Source organism: Balearica regulorum, chromosome 2 (genome assembly GCF_011004875.1).
Source record: "Balearica regulorum gibbericeps isolate bBalReg1 chromosome 2, bBalReg1.pri, whole genome shotgun sequence".
Lineage (NCBI taxonomy): Eukaryota > Metazoa > Chordata > Aves > Gruiformes > Gruidae > Balearica > Balearica regulorum.
In genome coordinates, this window is record NC_046185.1 from 122,655,134 (window position 1) to 122,667,134 (window position 12,001).

A 12,001-nucleotide genomic window follows, 5' to 3' on the forward strand; every position below is an offset into this window, starting at 1 on the left:
TAGCCACTCACTGACTTTTTTGTTGTACTTAAGCATGTACGTGCAACCTAAGATGACAAGCAAAAGACAGTGAATGGCTTCCCAGCCTGCCTGTTATTTACTCATCTATGGAGAGCTTTTGCTGAAAATCCAGTGTTCTCTGTCTTTATTTGGACAGTGATGTATTATCCTTACCTATAGATGGAGAAACAGAGATAAAGTGAGTAACATGAGCTGAAGTCACATAGTGAGCCAACGTCAGTTGGTAAAATACACCTTTACTCTTCAACTACTCTTTTACATCCACAGTACTGCACTTCTAGAAAGTAGTGACACAAAAAGCTTTATTTCTGTGCACAGGTCTCAAACTAGGATACAGGAAATGTGAACACAGCGGAGTACTAAGTCAGGGTGAAATGAATAAGGCACTTCATCTCTCAGAGGCCACCTGCAAACAGAAAGGGATCCCTTGCAGGATACAGTCATTTATCAACCACGTGTGATTTTGCATTAAAGTATCACGTTATTAAGTTTAATCATTTATGATTTTCATAGCATTTGCCATTTAGATTCAATCTTTGTACAACATTGTTTTTGTGAACTAACTTCTATGTGTTCACATTAATGTGCAGTGAATGGTCCTGAAGTTTCGGTGCCCTCCATTTGTGTTGAAGCTATCACCACATTTGAAGCCCAAGCCCCAACTTTGGCTGTTTTCTGACTATATTAACTATTTGAGCTATTATTTTCCTAACTCCAATCCTGAGAAACTGTGTTATTTCAAATACAAAGCTTACATAAGCTATGCTTATGGAAACAAGCGTATTGTCCCTCAATTTTGGAGAGTCTCTGAAGTGCTGTGGACAAAGGAGCCAATGCTGCTTCAGTGAGGTGGGTGGAATGCCTAAACTGTTCAGCTGGGCAGTCTGGGGCTTTTTCTACCCGACTCTCAGTTCTAGGCGAGCTGAATCTTTGCCACCATTTGGCACTTTGGAGGGTTTGATCATTCCACACAGGACGCTGGTATCTCCAGTCACCCCTGAGCCCACGGCTGCAGCTGTGGTCGGGCCGGGCAGCCTCTCACCCCACGGCTGCTGCAGCACGGGGCTTTGGGCAACAAGGGAGCAGCACGACGGCTCCCCAGCAAAAAACATGAAACCACCACCCGGCCAAGCTCTGCCGCCCAGAGAAGCGGCGTTTGTCACCCCCGTGCTCCGCCCCCCCTCAGGAGAGGGGTTTCCGCCACGAAGCCGTTGACCCGGCAAAAAGACGAGCACAACAAGGCAGCGGCTTCTCTCGCCCTGCCCCCGAGTTGCCGGCACGTCTGTCCGCACAAAACTCCGCCGCCGAGCCTCCCTCGCGGTGCCTCCCTCACACCGCCTTCCTCCCGCCGCCTCCCGCCCTGCGCCTGCGCCGGCCGCGCCGCCATTACCTCCGGCGGCAAGCGTCCACCTCTCTGCCAGTGGCGCGTTGCGGGCAGGTGGCGCTGGCGGGGCTTAGGCGAAGCGTCGAGGAACGGATTGGTGAACGACAGACGGGGCGAGGAGAGAGGGCGGGCGGTGCGGGGGTGGGTTGGGCGGCTGCTGTGGCCGCGGGGCTGGCGCGGGGGGCGGTGGGCTGCGTGGCAGGGCCGGTTGCGGCGCAGTCCCTGAGTCGGGGAAGGTGCGAGGTTGCTTCCTCCTTCCCCCTCCGCGGTGAGGGGCTGCTCTGGGCTGGGAGGGGGGGTGGTGGTGGTGGCTTGCTGGTGGCTGTGGGCTTTACCCAGGCGGCCTGGGCTTTCTGTCAGGCTGGGCCTCTGAGACCGTGGCCTTAGGGTGGTTGTGCTCCCCACCTGGTTGGGCCTGTGCCTGCCTTGGGTGCTGGGCTGGCTGGAGTGCTGTTAATGGTGCACTGGTGAGTGGATTTTGTGGATTTTGTTGCTGTCTCTAGGCTCCTGTGATGCCAGAGTTAAGGTCAGGAAAAGTGGTAACTGTCAGTGGGGTGAAGTCGGCTAGCAGGATGGTCACCAGCCCAAGCTCTCTGGGTGTGGGGCTAGGACATGAGTCAGGGAAGAAGTTGGTAGTCAGGCAGAGTCCTCACCTGGCACCAAAGAGAAAACCTGAACAGCCCTTATCTTCCTGTCTGCAACCTGCGGTGCTCTCCAGCATTTCATCTGAGCAATTTGCTCCTCTTGTGCCCACGCAGAAGGAGCAACGTGAGAGTAGCCAGAGACTCCCAGGTAAAAAAACTAAGGGGATACAGTGCAGGAGGGCTGTCAGAAGCAAGAAGGGTGTAGCTCTGCCAATTTCAGACACCGCTGTATGTGAAGATTGGCCGGCAGCAACCACGGCTGCAGCAACGTGCTGGGAGGAGACTGCAAGGAGAGGGACAGGACAAGGTCAACAGCTATTTTTCTCAGGAACTACTTTGCAAAATAAATTCTCAGCAGGGATTGAAAGGAAAGAACATAGCTTAGAAGGACTGAACCTCTCAGGTTTCCAGGAGAGTTCAGGGAGCTCAGGAAAAAAAGGCAAATACTCATTTATGGAAATAAAATTACAAATCCCATCCTTAGAGGAGGAAATTGAGAGCACAGAGAGACATGGCATTTCCTGTTTGCCAGAACCAGAGGTGCTGCAACCCAGAAAGGGCATATGTAGTACTGAAATGAAAAGTACTGGCTCCATAATGCAGATGCAAATCCCAGATCTTACTAAGAATTTGGGGATTCGGGAATCCTTGTCTGAACCAAAACCTAAGGAAGAGGTAGATAGGCCAGAGAAGTTGGATAGGTGTTCTTTAATTGGATCAAGAAAGCCAGGGACACAGGAGAAAGAAAAGAGATGCTTGAGCAAGAAAGGCGGGACATCTTCGATGAAGCCAAAACTAGAAGGTCGCCGAGAGGGGCGTAGATCTGCCTTGCTAGAACTGCATACACAGTGTCCAGAGTCCAAGAAAGGAGCTGTGAGTCTGCGGAAGAGGGGCAGAAATGCACTGGTATTACAGCAGCTACAGGGTCTGAGAAGCCAAGAACAACCAACAACCAGAGGAAAGGTGCACCAGCATTGCAGGAAAGAAGAGCAGCAGAGCTCAAACCCTCAGAAAGGAGCAGACAGCCTGGAGCAAAGTGGTAAGCACTTCTGCCCCATTGTAGAAGTACAGGTGCAGAATTTGAGCTCCCAGGACAAGGGACTGGTAAGACCCTTTTAGAAAGCGAAAAAACAGGAGATAATTTTTCTTTTGCAGATGTGTCTGAGTGTGACAAAGTCATGGGGGCGGGAAAAAGTGGCCTGTACCCTATCTCAAAGTGACTCTTAGTGGGTGGTTGCTAACTTAGCTCAAGAAGTGTAGAGAGAAGTGTTAGGGTCTGCTTACCATTCTGTGAAACCAGTCTTAGAGGAAAACAGATTTTTAGGAAGAAGAGAGGCTTTTCTAGAAGGAGAAAAGCAGTTCTTTTGCACAAAGGAGAGGAGACCAGATAGACTTTGGGGGTGGGGGGAAGAGGGGTTATCAGCAGCGAAGACACCGAGTAAGAAAATATTTTTTTCCCCTCATAAACAGTTGTTCATTTAGGTGTAGAAGGTCAGGCACAAGCAGGAAAGGAGACAGTAGTTTCAGCAAAGCCAAAATAAAAGATAGTCAATTCTTCATTCACCTCTATATTATTTTACTATTTTTTAATATGTATCATGCTGTCTTGTTTTAGTGCTTGGCTTTATAGGGTGCTGGGTTTTGTTTTCAGACCTCTTGCTTTTTAGTTGTTATTCTCTGCAAAATCCTAAAAGATGTAGAAACAAAGATTGCATTTTGGTGTTTTAAGAATTTTGAAAGAGGATTTTTAAGTGTCTGGTTTAAGTCTCTGGGTTTTTTCAGGACAATTGCCTAAAATACATTCTTTTTACTTTCAAAGTGGATACATTCAAATAACAAATATTTGCTGTATATTATTAGTAGTAAATATTTTATCTAGACACCATATTCTGAAAAACTGAGGTATTAAAATTGCATCTTACATCCTTTGAAAACTAAGATCTAAAAATAACAACATTCTACTAGTACATTCTTGAGTCCAGTCTCCAGATGAAATTTTCAGATGTACAGTTTCAGTTTTTTACTTCATCTGTATTTGCTCTTAAATAAAAAGTAATACTTTATAAAAATGCAAGTCCTGCAGTTTTCCTGGATCTTCTTGAACCATCTGATGGATTTGATTGGACTGTATATCTGAAATATATCACTATATTCTTATAAACAGGCTTTCCTATTACAGAGAATCTGCTGTGTAAACAAAAGATTTTAAGGCTGAGTGTGCATACAGTATATGCATTTTCTTGCCAGACTTGCTCTAATTTAGTTTCCACCTATGTTTTAAATATACAATTTCCAAAGTGCTTTTGACACCTTCAGGTTCTGTTCAGCTTCGTGTTTTCTCAAGACAAAACATCATTTGTTACTGTAAGTCTGAAAATGGTAAAAATTTACAGACGTGTTTTAGTCTTACACAGTGTCATGTTCCTTAGCAGCCTTGAATGTTCTTTGTTCTCTTTATAAAATATTGCAATAGGTTAGTTTTTTTCCTTAGTGTCTTTAATGACACTTCTTTGTTTTTATTCAGCAAAGGAAACATGGAAAGCAATTGAGCAAGTCTGCAGTACACAGGCTGTGAAAAAGCTTAAGACAAATCGAAACAGATCAGAAGATTCCAAGGAAAAGGAACCTCACTACTCTAAATCTCCTATGGTTGCTACATTAGGTGGGACTCAAAGCAAGACCTTTCTATGCCATCCTGTAACAAAAAAGTCTGGTGTGCAGTATAAAAAAAGGAAACCCAGAATTGATCAAATCAAGTGTTTGCAAAGTTCTGGTGTGACTGCAGCTGAAAAAGTGAGAAACTTATCTGCAAAATGTGATGCTGAACATTGCAGAAACGCCCTAAGCCATTGTAACGGCTTGCTCTGTGCAACAGAAAAGAATCCGTTTGTGAGATTAGAGGCCTGTAGTTACATCAATACATTTGTGAAGTCTTCAGCTAGTGGAACTTCCAGCAGTTATAAATTAAGTGGATTCTTCCATGTAGCCCAGAATAAAAGAAAGCACGTTTTTCTCAATGGTACTGTAGAACAGAGTGATATGGATTGCAGCACTAGTAGAATGCAAAATGAGAGATCGCCGGTAAAAGGTGGTTTGTTTAATAGAGAAGAAAAAACTCAAAACAGAGAAGGCTGTTTTTCATGCTGTCAGAGTGAAAACAGTAAGTGTTTAAGAGGAAAAAAGTGGAATATTGGTAGAAAGCCTAGAAAAAAGATGAAAATCACTGAGAAATCAGCAGTGCAGAATATTTTCACAAACATGGCTAATGAATGTAGTGAGAGTGAGTTACAAACAGAAGCAGCAGTTGCCATGTCAAGCTCCTTTGCAGTCTTGGGACTAAATCATAAAGAAATTACTCTGTCAGCTTCATGTGATCATACACCAGATCTTCATATAGGAAAAAATACTCATGAAGCAGAAAATGTATCAGTCTGGAGAAAGAGTAGTACCAAATTACTTGCATTTGAAGATGGCTTTAAGAAGACATCTGAGCCTTCTGTAATAGCAAAAGGAGAAAATTCAAACAGTGTGGCATATCATTCTGCTGCCTCAGGTAGCCCGAGAGTGCTGGCTCAGGTCCGTGATGTTTCTAGTTGTCACGAAAGCAAGACTGATGAAAAATTGAACAAAGTTAATAAGAAATTTCAGCAGTTTACTTGTCAAAGAACAATACCTATGACTGGTAAAAATGTTTGGCCCTTTGAATCTTGTGCCAGGACTTCTGAATGGGTTCATAAAAATCATAGGTCCATCTCAGAAGGAAAAAGACATTTGAGGGTTGCATTTGAGGAATCCTCTGATAAAAGCAGTGTTAAAGCTGTGGGAAACAGTGCTGTGACTGGGAATTTGAAACAGTTGGATATGTCATTGGCAGAAATTAACAAAGAATCTGCACATAAAATAATAGATCCAAATACTAAATGTCTGACTTCACTTGAAACACCAGAATCCTCTTCTGTGGATATTTATGAGACACTGAAAATGAGCAATGAAAATGTGAAATCACCAGTTAGTATGGATAGAAGTGCCATGGCTTTTAGCCATGATGATGTGCAAGAAGTTAAAGCAACCTTCAATTTTACAACAAAACAAAAAGATAAAAATAAAGGAGCTGTAACAAAAAGAAACCTGACTGTGACAGTCCAGAGTGGTACATCTGCAGGTAACAAAACCAGAATAAACTTCAGCCGTAAAGCATCAGTAATGAACCAGACATTTTCTGATGTAAAGCTAATGAAAGTATTGAACACTGGAAGCCTGACAAAATTCAAAATTCCTTTATGCAGAAACAAACCTGAATCTAGGAAATTGAAATCTGTCCATTCTTTTGAAAGAAAAACCTGTAGTCCACTAGAGCTTCTTGACAGCACTAGTGTTTCAAGAAGACCGAAAACAGATGAAGAGACTTCTTTGGTAAATTCTAAGCAGCAGCCTCTTCCTGTCACGAGTGATGCTACATCTGCAGCTTCAATGAAGAAAAAAGTAGTTGAGATCAACAGTAAGGACTTGAAGCATGATAACCCTGAAATCCTTTCAAATGAGATGTCTGCACTCCCTGAACATTTTTCTTTATATCCACATCCTTTTCTTGACAGACAACTAGAGTCATCCGTGCCTGACTTCTGTGGTGCTGAATGTGTACTAAAACCTAATTTTCCTGATCATTCTTGGAATGCAGTTGACCACCCCGTTGCATTAGAAGTAAATGATAGCAAATCAAGAGGGAATCTTTCACAACACAAAAGTAAAAATTTTCCAAATATTCTTGAAGCTTATGAAGAAGATGTTCTTGTCATTGATGTGATTCAGGATGACCCTGACCTTTTTGGAATCAATAATGAAGAGGAGCTTGCACTTACAGATTGTGAAAATTGTCCTGTGAAGGCATCCTTCACTAGCATCTGCGCTAAAGACAAAAAGGAAGACCTTAAGCCTGAGTATCCTGTTACCTCAGAAGATACAGATTCAGTAGGTGATAATTTTAGGTATGCATATCATTGTTTTTTATTACAGTAATCCTACGTACTTTGTTCTCATATCAGTATACTTTGGCGGTAATGGTCAGGCTTCCTTAAAGATTTTCTCTAATTTCTGGGTTGATTTTAAGTGTCACAATTTGATTGAGGTTTGACAGTATTCTGAATGCAAATAAATTAATTTGTTCTTCATAAAAACTAGGATAAACTCTGAATCAAAAGGAAAATGTAGTCCTAAAGAATTGGTTTAGACAAAGTGAAGTGAAAAATGAAAGTATAAACAAAGCTAATTATTAAGAGTAGTATTCTTAATAAGTAACTTGATATTTTTAAATATCTGACTTGATTTGAGATAGCAGATATCCCTTTGAGGGTATTTTTTAAGTTGTAAAGTGGTATAATACTTAGAAATATTTTTTACTTTCTAGATGTAGCTCATTCTTTTGCTGAATTTATATGAGTAAATGTTTGTCATTACAGTAGTATTCAATTCTGCAATTCTCCTTCCCTGCTTTTCTCCTATCCACAGACGTGATTAGTTTCCAAATCTGTAATTTGGCTAATACATTATAGATGTTTATGATCCTGCATCTTCATTCAGCAAGTTCCTAGTGTGAATTACAAGACATTAATGCTTTTCTGGGTTTTGAGATGATATTAAAAGTCACTAAAAGGGAAAGAGAAGTTTAAAGTAGAAACAAACTTTTGTAAAAGAGGTGGTAGGCCTTTGTGGTATAGATGAACTCATCAAGTGTCTAGTCTGTTTTCTCTCTAAGCTTTGATACTTGTGTTTCATAAATGAGTTTTAAGATTAAATTTTTCATCTTACGAAGGAAATCATAAAGCTTAGATAGAAATAGTACAAGATTTTCCTCTGAAGATTAGTGGTTTTTATTGGGAGGGGTGTTTTAATTTTCTTCCTCTGCTCTTTCTGGATGGCTTTATGTTATCCTTATTTTAAATTATTTCTTTATTTTCAACATTGTACCATCTTATAACTGCATTCTTTCTTTTTTTTACTCTTTGCTCTCTTCATCCTTTCCTCTTCATTAAACCCATGTGCAAAACAGGAAAGGTATCTTCTTTGTGGTGCTGAGCGGTTTTTTAGACATGAGAATATAAAACTTTCAGATGTTAATGGAATAAAAGTTCTGCTGAAACAAGCCTCTGAACAACAGGGCAAGTCTTTAGTAGGACATCCGACTTCTTAAGCAGTAGCTAGGCAGTATCATAGTAAATTTATTATAATGGGAATTCGTTTTGTGTACAGTGTATATCTTATACACACTGTATAGCAGAATGAGTATTCGCTATATATTACCCCAGGGTAATAATGGCTGTTCAGAGAAGGTTTCCAGCTGTGTCCAGGCAGCTGTTGCACAAAATGGAACTTCATGAGTGTTAAGTTTGTTATTTATATAAATACGAACTGAAAATTTTATTGGATCTTGTAAGTACTTTGTAGGGAGAGCAAATATTCCCTTTAATTAGTAATGACATGGAGTTAGAGTACCATTTTCATAACCATTAGATAGATGAAACTGAATTTGTTTGAAGTCTTATTTCAGCTTTCTTCCCGGTATCTGCAGAATTTGCTTACCATCAGCCGAGGAAACTAAAAATGCACAGTTCTTATTTCTTAGAATTTCCCGTTAATTTGCTAAAAAAGCAGGCAAAAACATCTATTTTTGCTTTTTACCTTCCGTAATTTGATGCAAACGTCATTAGAAGGTGACTAATCATAGCTGGTAACAGCCAGGATATATTAATGAACTGAATATAAGAATATTAAAATAAAGCAACAGATCTTACCACAGTTTTATCCAGTAGCTTGTGATATCACCAGATATTAAGAACGACCAGTTCATACTGTTGTTTTTTATTTTGTTAGTATTTATGAGGTACAACTGGGACTTCAACCTTGGCCAACCAAAAAAAGTGATTATGCTGATAGAGTTGTATCTCTGAATATGTTTTCTTGTTTGGCTTCTTATTTATGCGTACTCAGTTTTGCTTCGTTGCAATACTAGTTTGTAATGCCACTTCAATCTGTCAACATAGAACAGTGAGTCAGAACTGCGCTATTGTAAACCATCTCTAACTTGTATAAATATTAGTTTATATGCATGTTTTGTTTAACATTTGCTTAATGTTAGCCATTACACTCTAGATGAATGTAATGTAGGTGATTTTAGGTACAAGAGCAACGCAAGTACTTAATGGCTGCACGTGGTGGTTGCTGCTGAATGCTTCCTTTAACTGTATTAGTACATAGCTTTTGTTATGATTTCCTTTCAGATTAACAAGAGCAGGCAGATGGTGATAGAATCTGGATCTTTGCTAAAACTGTTTTAGTGCATGTACGCATGGGGATGGACTTGAGTACATTAGTTCTTGTGTACTGATATTTTAGTTGGGCATTGGTATATAGCAGTAAGAATTCTGCTAGAAGCAAGTTACTCTGAAAGTAGAGCTGGGTTGTTGAAAAGCTGTTTTAAAATGCGTTGAGTGTTACTTCCGAGTTTAATAGCATTTAAGTTGTAATTGTAAAGGAAACGATTGGTGCCTTAATTTGTGGTGATCTTCCAACCACAAAAATCTAAGATCTAGCGGCTTGTCAAAATGACAGTTGCTATAATGAAGTAATACTTCTTATTCAAGTTTCATTGTGAAACCAAAGCACTGCAACTGTGTGAAGGATGTACCTGGTTGATTCAGTAACTGACACGTGTTCAGTGGCAACTATTAGCCACTGTGGATGTGTGACTATTAGTGTGGATCCATTTTGTTTGAATTTAAACACTAAGGCATGTTTAGCCAATGACATTTTTCATTTTTGTTTGTGACCCTAAAAGCCAGAGGGTTTTTTTTCTAGTTCTGAAAACTCAAGGATAATAATTTTTTGCTTCCAAATTTCAGATAATGAGAGCATGTGTCCTTCAAGAGTAGATCATACTGGTCACAGCAGTAATTGACTTCCAAAATTCAAATAAAGCTTGTTTCTTTTTTCTTTTTTTAAGCAAAATAACAAAGCATCCAACAACCAAAGAGGCACCTAACATTGCTACGCATCTCTGACTTAAAGTTTCCTTACTACTGTCATTGTGGTTGTGCATGTGCCTGGAACTGATGTCTCTGAAGAAGTAGGTTTAGGTAGGACAAGCAGATCCTGTCTCTTAGTCCAGGAAGATTCAGAAAAGGCTGTGTGTATGTCCTGAATGGTTTGATTCAGCTAGCGTGCTCTGACCTTTAGGATAAGTAGGACTGGTTGTTCCTCTGGTAGTCACGTTGTAAGAAGAGAAGAGTGAGTGCTGGTCACTTCCAGACATTAGTTGCCAGTCATCAGGAAAGGATTCTGGACCTGCAGCCTGAATGCGGCAGTGAGACTCAGTTTCTCCAATATACTTCTGTTTACCATTTTCTATTGCCTACCCTTAAGCAACTCCCAACAGTACAGGTTTTTTAATCAACATCTGAGGTCTTTCTTTACTGTCATGCAGGGAATCCAGACACTTAACTCTAACTGACAGCCAGTATGTCTTTTCATCCCAACAGAACTAGTAGGTTCAATGGATACCTTTGAAAGCCTATCAGCCGCCATTCTTGCTCTTAGGAGACTTCTGCATTTTACTGTTTTCCTTTTTGAATAAAAAGCCTAAACTTGAATCCATTTTTCATATGCAAAATAGCAAACTGAACACTGTGGTTTGTGTAACTTATGCTGTAAAGAGAGCTTTGTTTAAACAATGAGCAGCAGCATGCAAGAGTATCCCACATTTTGACATGGTCTAGCCTGTGTCCATTTCTAGAGCTGTAAAATGTGTTGATGACTTCTGGTTCTGTCAGTGCTCCTAGATTTGTCAGGCTGGTGAGGCACTGCCAAGTACTGAAATAAATGTAGTTTTCTGTATGTGTTTTAGGCACCTTCTTTAAAAGAACTTATAAAGTGCTTCTCTAACTATTTCACACTACACAATTAGTAGTATCTGGTAAAGATTTCGAAGTGGCTTTTGACCTGAACATGGAGATTGCAGTTTCTTGATGCTGTTAAATGTTTTCAGTTTTAAGCAATGTTTATGAAAACAACAGCTTTCTGGAACTGTCTGCACTGCAATTTTTACAAAAAAGAAAGTCAGTAGTTGTTGTAGGCAAAATCACTCAAACTTTGCATTTCACATAAAATCTAGGAGAGCGAGGAAATAAACCTGCAGAGAGCCTGTCTCTAATAAAAAAATCCCCCTTGTCTCTGCAATCTTGCTGTAACTTATTAAATTCTGCTTCTTAATGTATCTCGTGTATATACATAGATATCTGTGCCTGTTTGTATAGTTCCAAGTTACACATGCTGGGGAACTTTTTCATTTCCGCTACGTTGTTGGAAATTTTCATTGTTCCATTGTATTAGGCAGCTTGCTGTCATTATACTTGGTGCCATTCACCAGGTACGAGCTTCCAAAATCTGTGATGATGGCGTTGTTGTTTTGTATGTTCTGTATATAATATTTTAATATGTATTTTTACCTTCTGAGCTTTTCTAAGGAGAAATACTTTTTTTCCCCAACTTATGTTTAAAACAGGTGAAGTAAGTATCTTTCTGTGAACAAATGTTTTTGTTACTCTCCTTGAGGTTCATTGTTATGCAGATTGTCTTGAATATAAAATTACTATAAATCACATTTTGTAAAAACTGATGAATTATCTCATTAGCACAGTATTTCCATAACTTGCTATACAGAGAAGATTTCCCTTCTCATTATTTTAGGCAAAGGTGAAATGAGATAACAAGCTTTTACTGACAAATTTTGGGATTTGAAATGTCTTGGTTTTACTTAACGTATTTAGGTGTGTATCTATAGGGATGGACATAAGAAAACCAGAAGAGAGAGATAAGAACAGTCTTAAAACAGTTGTAAGGATTCTGTCCATAGCTAAAAGTATTACTGAGAACTTTAATTTTACATACCTAGTTAGATTAA

General features: G+C 40.0%; 1 protein-coding gene across 2 annotated transcripts in view; it reads left to right on the forward strand.

Annotated features, from left to right (window-relative positions):
- Window positions 1–1,622: 1,622 nt before the first annotated feature.
- The window catches only part of TOPAZ1 (testis and ovary specific TOPAZ 1), a 41,508-nt gene continuing 31,129 nt past the window's right edge, over window positions 1,623–12,001 (forward strand). For both annotated transcript variants that reach the window (XM_075745721.1, XM_075745722.1), the window contains exons 1-2: window positions 1,623–3,088; window positions 4,574–7,034. In XM_075745721.1, coding sequence (XP_075601836.1) covers window positions 1,918–3,088; window positions 4,574–7,034 — 3,632 coding nt within the window. In that variant the 5' untranslated portion in view covers window positions 1,623–1,917. The remainder of the gene's footprint in view (window positions 3,089–4,573; window positions 7,035–12,001) is intronic.